A 21,814-nucleotide genomic window follows, 5' to 3' on the forward strand; every position below is an offset into this window, starting at 1 on the left:
CATGTCCATCTTACAGATGAGGAAACTGAGGCCCAGGTGGTTAATTAACTTAAAGTCTAATAGAATTAGCACTAAGTTGAAACCAGACAGTATGGTTCCAGAGTCTGTTTTTAAGGAACATGTTTGGGAGCCTCACTGTAAGATGGAACAATAGCGACTCTGGTTTATTAGGCGCTTCCTTAGGGCCAGGCACTGGACTAAAGGGTATATTACAGAAATTTCTCATTAGTTCCTCCCACAGCCTGGATGAGGGAGGAACTATTGTTACATGCTAACCCCCAACCTGGCAGGACAGCCTACTATATACAAGGCCCTCTGATAAGGGCTGGGCCATCGGGGTAGCTACATCATAGAATTAAGTTGTGTCCATAAATAACCGTGATTCATGGTAGAATCAGAGCTTGACAGAGCTAGCAGAGAGCTTAGAGAGCTGAGTTAAACTGGTGACAAGAACTGATCTGCTTTGATTTTTTTCCCACAGGGTCTGGGGATTCAATGAGATAATGATAACAATAGCCAACACTTAATGAGTTACTTGCTGTGTGTGCATGTGTGTTGGTGTCTGTGTTTTTCTATGTGTCTCTGTGTGTTTATTTCATTCAACCCTCACAACAACCAGAAACAAGCACTAATATTCTCCCATTTCACAATAAGAAAATGGAGAGAAGTCAATCAGTAACTTGTCTAGCAAGTGGTGGACCTTGGATGCTAAACTGCCATGCTCTCTTGTCACCTGGGTTATAGAAAATGGTTAAGAAGCCTAGGAAGTGGGGGCTGGGTTAGGCAAATTGGAAAGTGTTGTAGACCATGAAGTGCTAGACAGACATGAGTTCTCATTAGAAAGAGATAAGGGTCCCAGAAAAGGTATAAAGTGGTACAGAACTCAGGGCAAACCAAGATGATCTCTAGGATGAGACAGCACTTGCTTTGGAAATGGACCTGTGTTCTTGGTAGGAGTGAGGAATGTCCAGGGTGTGTGGGGATGGCCAGGTGGGGAAGAGTTTCCACTAGCATTCCCCCATCAGCAACGAATGGATGATCAGATTAACTCATTGGCACCTAGGTTCAGGCAAAGTGATCAGGACCATAGAAAGCCTTGGGGACCTCTAGCCAAGATCCTAGCCGCAGAGAACAGGCTGGATGAGAGCCACTCAGAGCAGGGAGAACGAGGGAACTGAAGGCTGGTAGCAGGGTCAGGGGGTGGGGATCAAACAGCTGACATCCAAATCCTGACATCCTACCACACTCTAGTTATGAGGCCATGAGCAAGTTACACAATATCGCCATCTCAGTTTCTTCCCCTGAAGAATGAGGATGATGACAGTGGCCTGGCCCTCTGAGGCTTGCACAACTTTAACATGCTAATCTGCACACAGTATTTACTGTGATACCTGGCACGCAGTAAGCACGCAGTATGAGCTCACTACTGTTATTTCTGTTGTTATAATCCCAGGGTAGCTGACTGGGAGGTCCCACTATTCAGGGAGGAATGAGGTTAGAAGAAAGAAGACTTGTGTCCATTTCCGTCTGTCGTAGCAGTGTAGTGTAAACTCTCTCAGTTGTGTCTTACTCTTTGTGACCGCATGGACTGCAGCCTGCCAAGCTCACTCTGCCAATGGAATTTTCTAGGCACAATACTGGAGTGGGTTGCCATTGCCTTTTCCAGGGAATCTTCCTTACCCAGGGATTGAACCTGGGTCTCTTGCATTGCAGGCAGATTCTTTATCATCTGAGCCACCAAGGAAGCCCTTATTTCAGTCTACTTTCCTGGTAAACTTACACCAGCAGGGGTGAACTGGGTTGGGAAATGACACAGACCAGCTGCCCCCTCCTCCACATTAGGTCTTTGACAATTATTGTGTCTGCTTTTCCGGGAAGGCTGGGAGAGAGAGGACAAGGAGACAAAGGCTAGTGGGTCAACATTTTCCTCTGAAAATGAGCTAATAGAGACTGGTCATCAGTGGTTTCTTGGTTGTCATTGATTTCTGATATCTTTCTTTGGTGGTTCTGTTGAACTTTCCAACCTCTTGTCAATTATGCTCCCTAGCCCCTTGCATATGGGCTCTCAATATGTGTCCAGACACAGACACATGCCTGTAGGAAAAACGCAGATGGGCTGGAAATTCCTTTCTTTTTCTTTTTTTGACCATGCCACACAGCATGCAGGATCTTAGCTCCCTGACCAGGAATGGAACCTGTGCCCCCTGCTGTTATGGAGTGCAGAGTCTTAACCACTAGACTTCCAGGGATGTCCCAGAAGTCCTTTCTTGAACAGGTTAATGGCACAATGGAAGTATGACCGGGGTGGGAGCTAGGGAGAAGAGAAACATGTACTAACGGGCACTCCTTCACAGGATGAGGATGGGTGAAGGAGCTTGCTTATCAGCATCACACTAGCCCTACAAAGAAAGTATTACCTCCATTGTACAGTTGAAGAAACTTGCCCAAGGCCACGGCTAATGTTCAGAGAAGGGAGTCCAACCCAGATCTATTCAATACCCAGAGTTATCCTCTTCCATTAGAGTATGTGGGAGACTTACAGGACTAAAACAAGTATCTTTACTGGTGCTTGAAAAATGACATTTTGAATGCACTTTAAACAAAATCTGAGAAACACCACTGACTTGGAGCTGTAGGCTGGGCCAACCTGGCTTGGAAAAATGAATGTTCCTATGGAAAGTACAGCTAATTCTGCTCACAGGTCACCTCCAATCCCCAGAAAGCAAAGCGCTGGAGGTTGGTCCTGTCTTTTGTCCAGTAGAAGGCTGCAGTTTGCTGTCACCAGCAAATCAATCTCCATCTGGATACAACTATTTTCAGTTATATTTTATTACTGATCATTTGCTCAGTGGTGGTTTTCTGTTAAAGTGGAAGGGAATAGGTCAGAAAAACAAGGCGCTATTTCTGGGCACTGGCCTTTGGAAAAGCAGCCTTGTTCTGTTTATACATCTTCTCTCCAATTTGCACAACCTGACCACAGAAACATCATCCTCCAAGCCCAGGTAAATACAGGCAACCAAATAGTCTCCAGTCAGTTAATGGCTATTGAGCAACCCAGGGAGCCCAGAACCTTACACTAGGCAATGGTGATAAACAAAGAAGGCTCCTGACCTTGGGCTGCTGGAGCAGAAGGATATTCCCATCTGGGGGTGGAGGCCCCGAAGTGCAAGTTCTACGCCCTTCTCATGACTCTTGGTTTAGCCACCGCTCCTAGCACTCATCCAGTTCTACCACCAAGGTGAGGTGTGAGCACCAGGAAGAACCCTACTTCATCTCAAAAGGGCAAGAGGAGGAAGAAGAAAATTTCTGATTCAGCAATGAATAAATAGTTGGATGAATCACGTCTCTTTCTGAAAATGAAACCAAAGGGAAGAAGGGCCTTGCGTCTGAATCACCTTCAAAAAATTGAGTTTGAAAAGAATGATGCAGGGAAAAAGGCTACACAGGGAGAGAAGAAGGGAGGGAGACAGGGGGGTGGGGAGCGAACTGGAGGAGCCTGGCATTTCTATACAGAGCCTGGGAATGAAATCAGTTGGAAGGGAGTCCCCAGGTCCCACACCCCACTTTTGGCCCAGAGGCCAAAAAGCCTGGGTCAGCCTGTCAAGAACTGGAATTTTTTTCTAATCTTGAAGCCCCAGAATGAGAACAACCAGCTTCCTCTTCTTTTCCACCAGCTACTTCAGAGACTTTACTAGTAGAACCCTATCTTCAGCTCTGATTTCCAATGTTGTTTTTGTCTAATATGGGAAAAACAAGTATAGAGATCTGAAAATAGGTAAAGTTGTGCTGTAGAGTGGAAGAGAAAATTTGAGCAATTGCCCAAACCCCCAACAATAGCTCTGCAACTAAGATGAGGCCTTCAAACTAGGATTGGAATAGTGGGGTTCACATGCAATAATTTATGTGAACTGAGCCCAGCCTGGTCCCTTGGGACCAAATAAATGGATTTTCTCTTCCTCTATGTTAGATATTGTCTTTTGTGTTTTAGGGGTGGTGGTGTAGATACTATCCTTTGTGTGTGTGTGGAGGGAGTGACCTCCATATTGAACCTGGACTTTTTGTGACTGCCCCACCAGCTTCATCACCTCCACTCCTACCATCCTAGTCCCAAACCTTTCCTCTTAAGGGGCCTTCCTGCCTTGCCTCTTGCCTGCTACAAACTGATCTTTTAAAGAATATAAACCGTATCTTGTCACTTTTCTGTTTAAAACTACTCAAATGCCCCCATCACATTTGAGAAGAATTTAAACTTACCATGGGTAATTGGGGCCTAACAAGACCTGCACCCCACTTTCATCTCTTATTGCTCTCCTATGGCCTACTCTGCTGAAGCCATTCTTACCTTTGTTTCTGAACTCACCAAGCCTGTTACCCCTCGGGGCATTTGTAGGAGCTTTCCCTCTGCCTAAAATACCCCCTGTTCTCCTTACCTGTCATGGAGGTCTTATCTGACCACACACACTAAATTAGCACCGCCCCACCTTCACTCTATTTCACTTGTTTCACAGCAAATCATAGTGATAGAACTCAACCAGTCTTGTCTATTATTTGTTTACTTTATTGTCTGTTTTCTCCACAACAACACAGTCCCTGAAGAGGCACTGTGTTCATCTGGTCTATCACTGAATCCCTAGAGCCAAGCAGAGCCTGGCACACAGTAGACCTCTAATATTCGTTGTATGAATGATCTTTTCAAATCCTAACAATCTTGTGAGATACGGGAGAAAACTGAAGGCTCCATCAGGCTCAGGATTAGAGTCCTGGTCTGCGGGAACACAGGCCTTGCCCTCCTTCCAGTGAGCCCTTTCTTGTTCCCTATCTCCCCCGACCGTTTTCACACACTTCATCCTCCTCTCCAGGGAGGACAGGCCAAACTTCCAGTCCCTTCTCAAAGCCTCGTGCCGACACCCAAGACACCCAAACTCCTCCCTTATTTGTAGGGCTCAGAGACACCGCCCTGGTCTCAAAGTGGACCGTGCCGGGTCCGCGTACCCGCCTCCCCGGGCCCCAATCGGGCGAAGGGTCCCATAACGTCTATGGCAAAAAGGGAAGGGCCCCCAGAGTCGCGCCCCCCCACCCCCCAGTAGTAACGGTTCAGCGGCCTCACTCTGTACCACTCCCTGGCTAGGGACCCGTAGAGCCTAACGGGAGCGAGTTGGAAGCTCCGGGCAGCAAGGGCAATGAGGACATCAGGGCCGAACTGGGTACGGGCCGCCTTCGCGTAGCAGAACCTTTCTTCATTGGGTTTTGTTTGCCAGCCGGTAGGCTTTGGAAGAGACACCCCACTTAACCGTCCCCTGGTCGCACCCTCCCCCTCTCGGCCCAGTCTGCAGAGGCCCGCCTTCCTCCCTGTCCCGAGCTCAGGGGCTGCTGGCGCCGCAGCGTTCCGCCTCGCTCCGAGGGCCTTCCCAGGCGTGGACCTCTGAAACCTTCGACAGCGCCTGGCGTTTCTGAGCTCCAGTGGGCTAGGGCCTGCGGGTCCTGGGGAGGGCGGAGAGCGGGGGCGGAGGACCAGGCAGTTTCAGGCCCTAGGCCTGACGGGCCGGGTCGGGTGAAACGCGGCCGTCCTTCGCGATCCGGGGCGCGCGCGGCCCTCTTGGGATTTCACCGGCGACCCGTAGCTCGGGCACGCGCCTGTCGCAGCCCGCAGGAAGGAGGGGTCCGGCCTGAGGCCCGGGGCGGCGGCCGCCATGGAGATCCCCTCGGCCCAGGGCCGGCGCCTGGGGCCTTGGGGGCGGCCCTGACCGCCCTCCTCCCTGCCCGGGCTGGATCACAGACCTGCCACCCGCGGCCTTCGGCCACCTCTGCGTCTCAGCCCTCCCCGGGCCGCGCTGCTGCCTGGGCGCGGCGGCGGCGGCGGCGGCGCCCTGTTGAATGGGCTGTGAGGGCCCAGTTTTCAAGCGCTGGCGAACGCGGCCTCCGGGGGCGCAAGGCAGCAGCAGCAGTGGCGACCAAACGGGTGTTGGAGTTGGCGGCGGCCATGGAGGGCCTGGCTGGCTATGTATACAAGGCGGCCAGCGAGGGCAAGGTGCTGACTCTGGCCGCCTTGCTTCTCAACCGGTCTGAAAGCGACATCCGCTATTTGCTTGGCTATGTCAGCCAGCAGGGAGGGCAGCGCTCCACGCCGCTCATCATCGCAGCTCGCAATGGGCACGCTAAGGTGGTGCGCTTGCTGTTAGAACATTACCGGGTGCAGACTCAGCAGACTGGCACCGTCCGCTTCGATGGGTAGGTACATCCCAGCTCCTGCCTCCTCTCTAACGCGTGCGAACCTACCACTTCATGGATCTTCCAGTCCCACGCTTTCACTTCATGGAGGTATCGCTTCTCCCGTTTTTGTATCTCCTGACCTGCAGCATTAATAACCACTTCATCTTCTAGGGCGGATACTCCGTTCCGTGTTTTGCTGTCCATCCTTATCGGCCGCTACCCCTTATTCCCTCCATAGGTAAATAGCCACACCCTCTGTCTTAATATCTAATAGGTATTCTCCAGTATTCTTGCTTGGGAAATCCCATGGACAGAGGAGCCTGGCGGGCTCCAGTGAATGGGGTCGCAAATAGTTGGACACGACTGAGCACGCAGGCAAAACCAATGCTCTGCTAGATAGTGTATGAACAAGCAGTATGGAGGTCGTAGCGGCGTTTCAGGTTTTCCCTCTGTCAGGACTGAGATTGTAACCGAGATCAGAAATTAACCAGGTCAGCAATTAACATTGGAAACCTCTGATTGATGAATTATTTGACCGCGCAATTTTTAGCCCTTCGAGTGTCTGATAAAGCCCTTAGTGGGTTATGGCACCTTAATGTCAAAATAAGTCCCTAGAACCAGCAGCAGCTTCAGCGTCTTGCGGGATTGTCAGGCAGCCAGACATCCCTAGACATGATTCTGACTTACACATTGCTGGGAAGAGATATGTTGGCTGCGAAAATGGCATAGGACCTGGTGTGAGAGAAGATGATGCCATTTTTAAATTAATGTTATCCCGTCATCTTCTGGGGAAGCTTGATAATTTACTGTTATTCCAGGTGGGGAGTTCAAAAATGCATATTGTCATAGTTAAAATTTGCCACTTAAGTTGAATTGTACATATTTTGAGGTGTCATATTGTTGAATGCAGAATTGTCAGGTTTGACATTATCTTTTCTGTGTGGATCGTTATAACCTGTTTTACAGATTACAACTTCATGAAGATTTTGCTTCATTGATTGCATTTGTTTTTGTTGACTTGTGCCAGTAGGTAAGCTCTTCTAGCGTTTTATTCTTTTGAGGTAGATGTGATCCAAGCATAAAGATATGTATCTTTAGTTTTGATAATTGAATACTGCTTGGATAAAACCTGATTGAAAAAAACAACTCTTCTTTGAGATGACTAGGGCATTGTTGAATTTTGATTGATTCTTTTTTTAAGTTGAGATAAGAAGAGCATTTTCTTCTGTTTCAGATGAGAGGAAAATATTTCACAGTATTACATTTTACTGAACTGATAGCCCATGGGTGGTGGTTAATCTCTAGTACCACCTCTCTAGACATTAAGGAGATGGTCTTTATCATATTAACCAAAGATGGCAACCTGATTCTTGTTTGTTTTCCTTTACTGGCTTCTGTGTTCTTTTTGTAACTCTGTATTCCCACAGCCTTTCCTATACACAGAGGAGGAGTGAAGTAGAATGACCTCTGAACTTCAAGCACCATTCCAGTTGTATAAGCACAAGCATCCACTGAGCTATGAATCTCTGCAGTAACAGCTGCTGGTGTCCGCTGCTCCTAAGGAGATTGCTGAGGCCTGTTTTGATGAGGAGAGAATAGTGGCAAGAAAAAATAGTTTTTTCTGAAGCATTTGAAAAGGCTTTGCTTATCTTTCTTAACTGTTAAAGAGAGAGGTATTTTGAAGTGGCAATTAAGAGAACCTGAAATGACAAGGAATGTAGCGTTGACCCTTCATAGTGGCTTATCTTGCCCCGTATTTTGCACTGACCAGTGAAATTAGTTCAGTAAGCAGACATTTTTTGAACACCTACTGTGTGCCAGGCTCTATAGTAGGGATTGGGTATGCAGAGATGAGTAACATACGGTTCCCAGGGAGACATTCAGGTGGCCCTGGGTGGGAGGGATTAAGGTGCGGTGGGGAGGGGAAAGATTGATGAAAATGAGTAATAGATGCCATGCCATTTAGGGTTACAGGAATCTTTTGGACTACTGAGGGAATGCAGGAAGAGGAAGTGCTCACCTTTGCCTGCGAGAAGCAGGGAAGTTTTCGCAGCTGAGGTGATGTTTGAGCTCAGTCTTAAAGGATAGAAAGTAGAAAGTGAAGAAGAGGAGCAGCAACATGGTACACTTGCAATGACAAGTGTTTCAGTGCCGTTGCAGGGAGGGGCTCAAGCCTGGGAAATTAAGAAAGAGATTGTGGGAGACTGGAGTGAGGTGGAGGCCAGATTTTGATGACTGTCGTGAAATATCAGACTGGTGAGACTGGAATTGGAAACATTCCTATCATTTGACATTTTGTCTGAGCCTTCTTCAATCTGTCTTTTTTTGTTTATGTATTATTACAATTATGGATTCATTAGCTGCTCTGTCAAAGTAGTTTAGTTTTTTTAAAACTTACTAAATAACTGTGATGGGCCTGGCACTGTGCCCCACACATACTCTGGAAGATACAGAAAAAAATACAAAGTTTCTACTTTTGAGGAGCTTACAAATTAATTAACAAAAGAGAAGAATTGAAATTGGCCACCTTTCTGCCCACTCACACCATTCTGAGATTATTTTACTTGTGGCTTACTCTGTTAAGATTAAAGTTGACATAGATGAGGGGATAGGAAGAAAAGTTACATGAATAGGAGTGAAAGAAGAACCTTTAGTTGTAGAATGGGAAGCTGTTAAGAGTGTTACAGAAATGGACCAGAACAAAGGAGAGGTGCCATGTGATCTTGGAATACTGTGCTGGTTTGAGTTCTGAGGGCCTGACTGCTCAGTGCCAGAGTTTGTGGGGAACTCTTGTCCTAGAAGAAGTTTGCTGACATGGATAGGAAGGAGAACAGGACCTCTGGGAATCTTGTTGAGTGCTCTTTTTTTAAAGTCAGTATTAGTACAGATCCTTAAATGTCCAGGTAGGGGAAAGGCTTAGGGGCACAGTGTCACTTGACTTCATTTAGAAAGTCATTTCCAGTGTATATTTCGAGGAAGTATATATAATCTAATAAATGATTTTAGGACTTTGGTTAAAATAAAGTGTCGATCATTTACACTGAATGAATTTTTATTTTCATTTCAAATGCTTGAACCAGACAATAGATGAGTTTAGGTTTGTGATCAGAAATGTTATCCTTAAACATTTTATTTTAAAAGGTGAATGCCAGATTAAAGTTTCTTGACTTTTCAGATGAAATACATGTGTGTGTGCTTAGTCACTCAGTCGTGTCCAACTCTTGCGACCCCATAGACCATAGCCTGCCAGGCTCTTCTGTCCATGGAATTCTCCAGGCAAGAATACTGGAGTGGGTTGCCATTTCCTTCTCTAAGGGATCATCCCCACCCGGGAATCGAACCCAGGTCTCCTGTATTGTAGGCAGATCCTTTACCGACTGAGCTATGAGGGAACCCTAAAATTTGCAATTTTAGACCAGAAAGATCAGTGTTTTATAGTGCTTCTCCCATACTCATTAAGAAAATATTGCATTTATTTGATTATATTTTTATTTACTATCTATTCATTTTGTTGTAAATATTTTTGGCATTTTGTTTTGGGGCAGTATGCAGCTATAACTTTAGCTGTATTTTATGGACAAAAAATGTCATAAGTGTTAGGATTATTAGTCCCTTTAATCTGATTAAGGTGTAGAAATTTAAAAATTACTAAGGGTAATGTTCCTAAAGGACATTCTGCAGTGAATATTTTTGTCATTAAGTATTTCAAAATTTTTATTGCCTCAATAAAAATAGATAATTGAAACTTTTTCTAGGCTTCTGTCATATCACCATAGGGAAAATGGAAATTATTAGATTACATTGGAAAAAGTATTAAATGATTATAAAAACCAAGGGATGTTGTTGTTTAGTTTCTAAGTCATGTCCAACTCTTTTGCGACTCCATGGGCTGTAGCCCACCAGGCTCCTCTGTTCATGGGATTTCCCAGGCAAGAATACCGGAGTGGGTTGCCATTTCCTTCTCCAGGGGATCTTCCTGACCCAAGGATGGAAACTGCGTCTCCTGCATTGCAGGCAGATTCTTTACCACTGAACCACCTGGGAAGCCCAAGTGAAGTATATACTTGTAATTTAACTTTTAACCTTATGTCATTGTGTGTGTGTGTGTGTGTGTGTGTGTGTTAGTTGCTCAGTCGTATCCGACTCTTTGCAACCCCATAGACTAGCCCACCATGCACCTCCGTTCATGGGATTCTGCAGGCAAGAACACTGGAGGGGGTTGCCATTTCTTTCTACAAAAGGAACTATAGAAAGAAAGAAGGTGAAGTCGCTCAGTTGTGTCCGACTCTGCGACTCCATGGACAGTAGCCTACCAGGCTCCTCCGTCCATGGAATTTTCCAGGCAAGAGTACTGGAGTGGGTTGCCATTTGCTTCTCCCTTATGTCATTAGTACTGGGGAATTTGAGGCCAGAAAAAATTTTTTAATCACTTTTTGTCTTTTTTTTTTCCAATTTAAAATGGGGGTCCTATTTATTTTATATGGTTATTGCAAAAGTTAAAGATAATATACATGAATGCTTATTTTAGTACAACAATTCTTGAGTTTTATTTAGTTTAGGTTCACGTTCCTGGCATGTAAAAATTTTTTATTTTTAAGGAGTGCAAGGAAACTTTGTAACTATGTAAATTTAACTATTTTAACTATGTATTTTTTGGATAGGTTACATTAATAAACAGATTTGGGGGGGAAAAGCTTTTTAAATGGAAACATGTTTGAACAATGACATGTATTATGTTTCCTTACATTTGATGCATTATATAGTTTCCAAAGATTTTTGTATTTTTAATCTCATATAAGCCTTTTAGTTATGTGTCTTTAAAATGGGCTTAATAGTGGTTATCTACCTTATAGGATTATTGGGAAAAGGTTATTATGAGAATTAAATGTTCTCTATTGCTTAGTACAGTGCTTGACACATTGAAATTATTAACTTTCTGTGTTTAAACTTTTTCTTTAAATTGACTTGTGCCTCTTTTGTTTTTAAATTATATCTATTTTTAGTTAAGGTATAACATCAGGTAAGGTGCATAAATCTTAAGTGTATAAATGTTATAAAATTTTAATTTGCTTACATCCATGTAATCACTTTCTACATCAATAGGCACAACATTGATGTCACTTTAAAAGTTTCCTTTATGCTCTTTCTCAGTCATTTCCTCTCCCTTCCCCTCCCAGAAGCAATGATTATTCTGACTTCTATCTCTCTAGATTAGTTCTGCCTATACTTCAACTTCCTATGAATGGAATCATACAGTGTACTCTTTTTTTCTGTCTGGCTTCTTTTTGTTTAACACAGTATCTATAAGAGTCATTCACTGAGTTGCATGTATAAGTATTTTTAAAATGTCTTATAATATTACATACATGAATGTATGGCAGTTTATCCTATTGACAGATATTTTGGTTGTTTTTAGTATTTGACTATTATGAATTACATTGGTATGAACATGTTTGTATATGTCTTCTGGTGGAATTTGCATTCATTTCTCTTAAGTATATACCAAGGGGTGGGACTGTTGGCTCATAGGGTTGGTGTATGTTTAATACTTTCTCAAGCAGTCAACCACCAAAGTGGTTGAACCAGATTATATTCCCACTAAAAATTTCCATCAGCCGGAAGGGTTTCAGTTACTTCACATCCTGGTCAATATTTAGTCAATATTTAGTCAATTTTTAGTCAATATTTAGTCAATATTTAGTCAATATTTAGTATTGTCATGTCAGTATTTCATCTGTTCTCGTGTGTATTGATCACTCCTGGTAACTCCTGGTTTTAATTTGCATTTCCTTGCTGAGTAATTATCTTGAACATCTTTTCATATGTTTATTGGTTGGTTGAATATATAGTTTTGAAGTATACTTGTTCAGTCTTTCCACATTTTTAAAAAAAATTGAGTTGTTTGCTTTTTTAGTGATTTGTCAGATAATTGATTGTAGGTATCTCCAGTGAGATTGGACCAGTGACCAGTGGATTGCTGGTCACTTTCCTGACAAAATTTTTTTAATTTTTTGAAGTCTAATCAATTTTTTTCTCTTATGGGTTTTTTTTTTTTTTTGCATTATGTTTAAGAAATCATCAACCCCAAGGTCATAAAGATAGTCTTTTTTTTAAAGAAGCTTTTATTGTTTTGTTTTGCATATTATAGGTCTTTGCCACTTTGAAATTTTTGTGAATAGGGTCAAGGTTGATTATTTTCTAAACAGATGTCTAGTGGCTGCTTCTTCACTATTTATTAAAAAGACCATACTTTATACCTGAATTTCAGTGGACCTTTTGTCATTAATCTGTATTCCTGTATATGTGAATCTATTCCTAGGGTGGGGTTTTTGGTTGTTTTCTTTTGATTAGTATTTATCTATCCTTGTGCCAGTAACACACCGTCTTACTGTATTTCGTCCTCCAACTTTACTTTTCTTTCAAGATTATGTTGGTTGTCTTGGGTCTTTCCTTTGTATTTCTCTATACATTTTAGAGTTGGCCTTTCAGTTTCTACACACATGTGGATGCATGCACACACACATATGCCTACTGGGATTTTGATTTGGATTGCATTGAATCTGTAGATTATTTTGGCAGAGAATTGACATCTTAACATTCTTGAATCTCCAAAACAATAAACATGGACTATTTCTCCGTTTCTTTAGGTCTTTAATTTATCTCAGGGATGTTTTATAGTTTTCAGTATAGAGTAGAGGTTCTTGTACATTTTTTATTAGATTTACTGTTAGATATTGGTATTTTCTGGTGTTTTTGTAAATTGAATTTTTTTTTGACTGAAAGAAAACTTTTTTTCTTTTTTAAGAAAACATTTTTGAACTTTGTGTTTACAATCATGACAATAAAGACGTAATAAGTGAATTTTAATTAAACTAAATTGTCTGCAAAAGCTACAGTTGGCAACCACTGAAACATTTCAACTGATGTAATGTCTTATTTTCTTATTTTCTTGATTCATTCTTTTTAAAGATTTGTTTATTTTTATTCTTTTGGCCCTGGTGGATCTTCGTGGCTGTACGTGGGCTTTCTCTAGTTGTGGTGCGCGGGCCTCTCATTGCTGTGGCTTCTCTTGTTGGGGAGTGTGGGCTGTAGGCCAGCTTTCCAGGCTTCCCGTAGTCGTGATACGGGGGCTCAGTAGTTGCGACTCCTGGGCTCTAGAGCATAAGCTCAGTAGTCGTGGTGCACGGGCTTTGTTGCTCTGCAGCTTGTGGGATCTTCCTGGGCCAGGGATCTAACCTGTGTCCCTGCATTGCAAGGTAGATTCTTTACCACTAGATGACCAGGGAAGCCCCTCTTGATTCACTCTGTAGTTTAAAAAATTAATTAACAATTAAATGACATTTAAAAAATGAAATTCTAAAAAGAAACTTCAGAAGTATTCAAATTTATTTTGAGGACTGTTTTCCATACAGTAAAATGTACAAATCTTTCTTATGCAATTTGATGAGTTTTTTCCCCTAAATATCCACCCATGTAGCTACTACCCAGTTCAAAATATAGTACATTGCTAATAGCTTTAAGCCCCTTCCGAATCAATCCTACATTCTCCCCTACAGATAACCCTATAGGTAGCTGTTGCTGAGAATGCTTTTATTTATAGACATTTTGCTTCATTATTTGAAACTGAAGAAGTAATTGCTTGGATGTTTATAAAGTGTGGCTTTTATTTTCAGCAGAAGTGATAGACAGTATTGACAGTTGGGGTTGAGCTATGATATTTTTTATACCAAGTGGATTGTACTTTTTTTACTTCATAGGATATATAATTTGACCTGTGTTGTATCATTCATATTGTAAGGAGCAGTAATTATTTCATTCTCATTGCTTTAGTAGAGTATGTACATACTTAACTAGTTTAGATAATCCTAGGTAAAATTATCTGCTCAAATACTTTTCTTCTGAATGCAGTGTCTAACAACATTAACACAGAGATTGTGGTGGCTTTCTTACTGATGTACTGAGAGAAACTGTGGTACCTGAGGGTGCTGGGAGAGAGGAACATTCTGTGCTCCTCTAAGAGCCAGGGAATCAGCTTGGTGGTAAAGAAGTTACAAAACTCTGTATATTTCCTCTGTTTCCTGAAATTTATGTACTTCTGCTAGTAGGAAGTCGGTGACTCTTTTTATTTTTTCTTTTAAGTTTTTATACTGTGGAAATACTGATAATCGCTCACATTTATTGAGCTCATACTAGATACAAGTATTGTGCTGAGTGCTTTACTTAAATTACCTGATTTTATTTTCACCAAAACCAATGTTTAACTAATGCTCTGTGGAGTGAGGTTTGGGATCAGTGTAAATGACTGTATCCTTTAAATCTGTGTCAGGGCGGGTGGCCTCTGTTTGCTGACTGTTTGTTCTCTTCATGAACAGGTATGTCATTGATGGTGCCACTGCTCTTTGGTGTGCCGCAGGAGCAGGACATTTTGAAGTTGTTAAACTTCTAGTCAGTCATGGAGCCAACGTGAACCACACCACAGTAACTAACTCAACCCCGCTGCGGGCAGCATGCTTTGATGGCAGATTGGACATTGTGAAATACTTGGTAGAAAATAATGCCAACATCAGCATTGCCAACAAGTATGACAACACTTGCCTAATGATTGCAGCCTATAAGGGACACACTGACGTGGTCAGATATCTTTTAGAACAACGTGCTGATCCGAATGCTAAAGCACATTGTGGAGCCACAGCATTGCATTTTGCAGCTGAAGCTGGGCACATAGATATTGTGAAGGAGCTGATAAAATGGCGTGCTGCTATAGTAGTGAACGGCCATGGGATGACGCCATTAAAAGTAGCTGCTGAAAGCTGTAAAGCTGATGTTGTTGAACTATTGCTCTCTCATGCTGATTGTGACCGGAGAAGTCGGATTGAAGCTTTGGAGCTCTTGGGTGCCTCCTTTGCAAATGATCGTGAGAACTACGACATCATGAAGACATATCACTATTTATATTTAGCTATGTTGGAGAGGTTTCAAGATGGTGATAACATTCTTGAGAAAGAGGTTCTCCCACCAATCCATGCTTATGGGAATAGAACTGAATGTAGAAATCCTCAGGAACTGGAATCCATTCGGCAAGACAGAGATGCTCTTCATATGGAAGGCCTTATAGTTCGGGAACGGATTTTAGGTGCCGACAACATTGATGTTTCCCATCCCATCATTTACAGGGGAGCTGTTTATGCAGATAACATGGAATTTGAACAGTGTATCAAGTTGTGGCTTCATGCCCTGCACCTCAGACAGAAAGGTAACAGAAATACCCATAAGGATCTTCTTCGATTTGCCCAAGTGTTTTCACAGATGATACATTTAAATGAAACTGTGAAGGCCCCAGACATAGAATGTGTTTTGAGATGCAGTGTTTTGGAAATAGAACAGAGTATGAACAGAGTAAAAAATATTCCAGATGCTGATGTCCATAGTGCTATGGACAATTATGAATGTAACCTCTATACCTTTCTGTATTTAGTTTGCATCTCCACTAAAACACAGTGCAGTGAAGAAGATCAGTGCAAAATTAACAAGCAGATCTACAACCTGATTCACCTTGATCCCAGAACTCGTGAAGGTTTCACCCTGCTGCATCTAGCTGTCAACTCAAATACCCCAGTTGATGATTTCCACACCAATGACGTTTGTAGTTTTCCAAACGCGCTTGTCACAAAGCTCCTGCTGGACTGCGGTGCTGAGGTGAATGCTGTGGACAATGAAGGGAACAGTGCCCTTCACATTATTGTTCAGTACAACAGGCCCATCAGTGATTTTTTGACCTTGCACTCTATCATCATTAGTCTAGTTGAAGCTGGCGCTCACACTGACATGACAAATAAACAGAATAAAACTCCACTAGACAAAAGTACAACTGGGGTATCAGAAATACTACTTAAAACTCAAATGAAGATGAGTCTCAAGTGCCTGGCTGCCCGGGCAGTTCGGGCTAATGACATTAACTACCAAGACCAGATCCCCAGAACTCTTGAAGAGTTTGTTGGATTTCATTAAGTGACTGGATATGTAAAATCGTTTAATGTGGTGCTAAAAAGTAAAGGACTTTAATCACAGACAATAGAATTATGTGTTCATAAATTCTACTTTTCTTTCCACTATCCTTCCTCCCTACTTATCCTTCCTTAGTTTTGTATTTGCTCTTCTTGCCTCATATGGTTATTGATTTCAAATACACTTTAAACAAAACCACATTGTTTAGGTGTAACTATAATCTTAAGGTGTTTGGATATTGGTCACTTAGCTATTTTTTTCTTTTTTTAAAGGAATGAATATAAAATGTTTATGTAACAAGGGACATTTATGATTTAAAGTTGATAAATGTTTTACCAAAATTGCCTAGAAAAGCATTTCTGTTAAGCCTGTGTCAGCGTGTTAGCCTTTGCAGCAGTTTTGAGGATTTCATGAAGAAAAACAACTGAAAGAAGCGTTAAAAGTAATGGAATATCCAGGTGTTCTGCACATGCCAAACTGCAATAGGTAGTTTTCACTCTTCCATTATTTATGTGAAATGATACAACACATTATAACATCGGGAGGATTTTTTAAAAGTATAGCTGCATATTAACCTGAAAAATGTGCTAACTTAATAATAGTTAAAAATTCATAAAGTTAATTCCATTGAAATTGTTGAATTATGCTCGGTGATACATACAAAGTAGTAATCTTAAACAACTTTTCAGAGAATATTGATGGACTGTTTGCCTTTGGGCTTGGATTCTAAAATGCATAGACATCTCTGTTTTGATGTGATTAATCTAAATTCCAGCAGTCAGCATTTGACTCAGCTCACAGACATGTAAAAATTAATGATTGCTGTGTTTTCTCCTATGAAACAAGTTGTCACATTATAGTTATACATTATACATTCTGTTTTTGTCCCCTTCTCCCTTTTTTCTTGTGTGGTATCTTTTCAAATTGAAAACTACTTTTCCAGAGGGCATTATTTGTGCCTCCCTAAGGTTTTTATGACAGGTGAAAAGGAACTGGGATATTTTTTTCACTTTCTTCATTTAGTCTGTGATAAGTAGAAAAATCACTAGAGTGTTATAGCTTCAATGTTTTGATGATGAAAGTAATTCTTATTGCCATTTTGAAAGTTATTTCTGTCTGAGGACAGCAAATTTTGGAACCAGAAAATGTCACTTATTCCAACAGGCTGTACAGAGGTCTTTATGGTTTTGGTTTTGTTTTAATGGCAACATTTTGACTGTCAGACTAAAAGAATATTCTGTGATTATCTTTAAGCATCACAGAAATTCAAGGGTACATACCTATTTCTTTCAATGTTAAAAATGATAAGTAAAATTAGCTATATCTGTATTTTTTTCTCTAGTGCCAAATGAATGCCTTAGCTACTCATAGTGCATGGTACTGTAAGTGAACACCTGCAGCTTTTTTTCTTTCATGGAAAGCATTATAATGGTGTAGCAACATCAGATATAAACTTAAAACACAACAAGATTTTGGTTAACATTTTATGTATGGATATTGCTTTGGGAAGTCGAAGAAAAAGGTTGCAGCTGGATCAGTATAAAAGATGGTTACCAAGCCAAAATCAGCACCTAGGGCCTTAAGTAAGATAAGAGATACCCCATGAAATGAGATACTCTGAAGGATGGAGGGGGTGGATGGGGGACTTTAAAAACCTATCCCCCAAGGATGCAGGACACTTGTACTGTTGCTGCAGTTACACTTCGCGTGTCTTCTTGCTTCAGTCAGGAATGTTTTGATGGTGAATTCTGCCACAGTGATCTGCTTCTGTTTTCCTAACCTGGGATTTTTACAAGAAAGGTTTTTAGGATGGTCTGAAGGGAGGTATTTGATCCCTAATTTGAAAATTGCTGGCCTTGATCTTCCTGGTGTGAATCAAGGAACTAGTGTACCTTGCTCTTGGCAACTCTCATGGCCTGAAAGAGAAAATGCTCATCCTCCAGGTGGGTGAATCACACCCTTTTCACAGCTCAGATCAGACCCTGTATTTTTCAGACTTCAAGGCCTGCTTATTTGACAGTCTGAGGAATAGCTGTGATACTTGGTATTTACTTGGTTCCATTATTAATGCATATGATTTTTAAACATCAGAACTTAAAATATCAGATAATGTTGCATGTTTTATAAAACAGTTCATCCCTTTGGCTACCCAGGATGAGAACTATTTTAGGTATTACTTATTAAATGAGAATAATGATTATCTGTACATATTCAGACAACGAAATTTAATGATACTCAAGTGTTTTTGAGAAGGGAGGACTGAATGCTGGAAAGAGTAAAACTGCTGATTGAAAATGCTGACAAAGTTGAATTTGAAGACAGTGGGATAGATTATGAATTTTGCTAATGGTAACTGAGATTTTTTTTTTTTTAACTATACTATAGCAGTACATTGTTCACTATATCGCTAAGGATCTAATTCTGTCTTGTAAACCAAATCCAAATATGTATTGTGAAACACCTGTATAAAACCATTCTTGAAACAAGTGATCTACATGCCTGTTTTTTTTTTAATTTGTTTTTGGTAGAATTATTTTAAAATGTGTTTAGCCAAACCCTTCCCGAACTTAAGTTTCTTTTTTTTTAAAGGGAAATAAATAGGTAAGAAAGGTAATAGTTCTGTATCTCAGCTTCTCTGAGAACTCTGGGCTATTGCTGTTTTTTAGCCACTTTTGTCATTTTGTGTTTATTATTGGTAGAATTGTGTTTTAGATTATAAATCTTCCTTGATAACATTACAAATTCAATCAAAATGTCTTGCTTAATAATTGTCATATAAATTTGAATTAGAGACCCAGGTGGATGAATGCCTGGGCAAACCATGTGAAACCTGGGTGGGTTTTGCACTTCAGAGTTGGTAAAATTGATCTCTTGAGTTTAGGTAAATGTATAATTCAAGGAATGGGCAACAAATCCATCCTTAGATTGATAAAGGGGAAATTTTTGACCTAAGAACTCTGAAACAACATTGTTTTCAATCTACCCTGGATTACTCTCTCATAGGCCACATTCCAGCTATCTTAATGTTTTTTGCTGTGTGAACTTCAACCAGCCAATCAACCAACGAAAAAGCAAGCTTTGGTCTTGTTTGTTTCTGGGAAGGGTTTTATTTCATTACACTGGTAGTTGATTAGTAACTGGTAATTATGAGAAACTTAGGTCTGCTAGCACTGTTTGAAGTAAAATGTGATTTGGGGCCAGCAGCTGCATAAGTATCAACTCTGCATTTGGCAAGTGTTTTTGAAAATTAGGTCCCAAGGGAACAATACTCTGTCACTAGTCTCCACCTCAGCTGAGGCAGCTACTTTAGGAATAAGGTTGCTTTGGATTATTTGAGCAAAAACCGTTCTTTCTTGGGGAAAGGGGCAGGGTGAGGAGTGAGTTACTGGACCTTGGATTAGTTTGCTGGTTTTAGAAGCAGCCAGTGATTGAACTAGAGAGGAGATGGATAAAAGTATAAAGGACTTGTTTTTATGGTAGATTTTCTGTAAAAACCTTAAGTATTCCTTTCAGGCTAGCCAGATGTGTCAATGTACAGATGACTATTCCGTTTCCCTCACTGACTCTACTGTAACATTAAAATGGGTTAAAACAAAACTCTGCCTTTTGCTCTATGAAAAGTTATTAGTCCATAAGATTTTAAGCTGTGTGTTTATTTCTGCTCTGAAAATGCACAGCCCTGCTCTGGATACCCTCTCTGGAAGGTAGAGAGCTCCTAATGTGTATGGCACATTGCCGGGCTTTCTCATACATTCCTGGCAGATTTGCCCAAATCTTCAGATGGGCTGGGTTGTACAGTATCTTCTCCAAATGTGGGATCTGAAATAAATACTACATGGATAATGGCAATAGATATATTAATTTTTAAAACTGTAAAGTAAATGTCTCTAGTCCTAGGTTTGTGGTGTGTTCATTTGTGTTAATGTGTAGGGAAGGAACACTGACTTGATGGTTATGGGGAGTGTCTCTTGTGTGTGCAGGGGTGAGACTCGCTAAATTGTTAACAGCTTTTCATTTAGGGGTAAGTCACGTGTTGAGTGGCCTAATCAAAAAAATGAAGGAGCGAAGATACAAGCTTTGCTAAGTGATGAAATGAACAAGGTTTTGTATCTGTTTTTTATCAGGTGGTGTAAAATTTGTGCATGGCCTTTTTTGTTGTTGCTTAGTAATTGGTAGAGAAGGAAGATGAGGGAGAAAAATCAGCTTTGCTAACCAGTCTTTTCAGACATACATAGCTGAGGAGTAAAATATGACTGGCTTAACATGGTGAAAGAGCCTATCTTTTATAACACTCACCTCATCCTGCAATCCTCCACATAGAAGAATTACATTGTTGTATTCTAGTAATTCACTGTGATTTATAACAAACCAGTGATGTCATTCTATTGTGCACTTTTGTCAAACCATTTACGTGACTTTAATAAACATAGTAAACTTGCTGACTGCACCAGAGGTCTGTTAGTGATTTATATATTGCATGACATTTTCTATTTGAGTTTGACATGTAGAATCATTTTTAATTTCATAGTAATTGATAGTCCTAATAGCCCAGCTAATTTGAAACTAACAATATTGCTGTGTAAAAGGAAAAAATGGTGTTTGTGTTCAGTAAATGTTTGAAAAAAACTGCCTTGAAGTGTGTGTCTTTATTGTTCAGTGTTGAGATGATATTTTGTCGAATTCATTTTTTAAAAGTTGTGAAAGTTATACATGTACATGGGGGAAAATTCAGATAGTTAAGAAAAATTCAAATAGTTAAAAAAAATTTTTTTTTTCATCTCTCTCTGCCTCCCATTTGGACTTTTTAGAGGATACTCACTAGTTTTTTGAGTAGCTTCCTAGAATTCTGTCTGTATATATGTATTTTTTCTCCTGCTTTTAAAAATGCAAGTGGACTTTTTAACTTTCCTGCACTATTCTGCATCTTGTCATTTTCATTGAGTATATCTTAGACATTTTTTCATTTTGGTATGTATAGATTTTTTAAAAGAACAAGTTTATAGCATTTAATTCTATGGATGAACTTAAAATTTATTTAACCAGGCCCTCCTGTTGAATTTTTAGGTTTTCAGTTCATTGATATTCCAAATACTGTTTCAGTCAGTGAACATCTTGTGTACTGTTTTCATAGAACAAACTCATTTCTAGCCCTGGAACTTCTGGTTTAGTGACCAAGTGTTAAAAATCCTGATGGAGGTGAATCAGTTGCCTTCCATCTCCCTACATCCTTATTGACATCAGATGTTATCTCATTCAGCTTTTGCTAAGGTGATGGAAATGGAAAATATTTCATGGTTTTGATTTGAGTTCCTTTATTATGAATGAGGTTGACATATATTTACTGACCTTTTAAATTTGTTTGCTTTTGGGCTGTGGTCTTTTTCTTGCTATGTGTTAGAAATTCCTTGGAAATGTAAGGAAATTTTCTCTCATATGTCACTGTTTGTAATTTGTTTTTAAGTATAGTAGTTTTTATATCTACTGAATTCTGTATCTTGCTTGTAAAGTTGTCTCCATTCCAAGTTCATACATCTTTTTTTACCCATGTTCTCTTCTAGTGCTTTTATGGCTTTTCCCTCCCACGTCTCTCTTCGGTCCT

General features: G+C 40.8%; 1 protein-coding gene across 1 annotated transcript; it reads left to right on the top strand.

Moving 5' to 3' along the window:
- Positions 1-5,303: 5,303 nt before the first annotated feature.
- FEM1B (fem-1 homolog B) lies at positions 5,304-20,662 on the top strand. The gene is made up of 2 exons (XM_043470898.1): positions 5,304-6,228; positions 14,583-20,662. The coding sequence occupies exons 1-2, from the start codon at positions 5,981-5,983 to the stop codon at positions 16,216-16,218; spliced, it is 1,884 nt and encodes a 627-aa protein (XP_043326833.1). The 5' UTR covers positions 5,304-5,980; the 3' UTR covers positions 16,219-20,662.
- The last annotated feature ends 1,152 nt before the right edge of the window (positions 20,663-21,814 follow it).

The sequence above is a fragment of the Cervus canadensis genome, chromosome 6 (assembly GCF_019320065.1).
Source record: "Cervus canadensis isolate Bull #8, Minnesota chromosome 6, ASM1932006v1, whole genome shotgun sequence".
Classification (NCBI taxonomy): domain Eukaryota; kingdom Metazoa; phylum Chordata; class Mammalia; order Artiodactyla; family Cervidae; genus Cervus; species Cervus canadensis.

Coding starts and splice junctions, on each gene's coding strand:
- FEM1B (XM_043470898.1), top strand. CDS start 5,981: ATGGAGGGCCTGGCTGGCTATGTATACAAGGCGGCCAGCGAGGGCAAG. Junction 6,229..14,582: donor GGCACCGTCCGCTTCGATGG/GTAGGTACATCC, acceptor CTTCATGAACAG/GTATGTCATTGATGGTGCCA.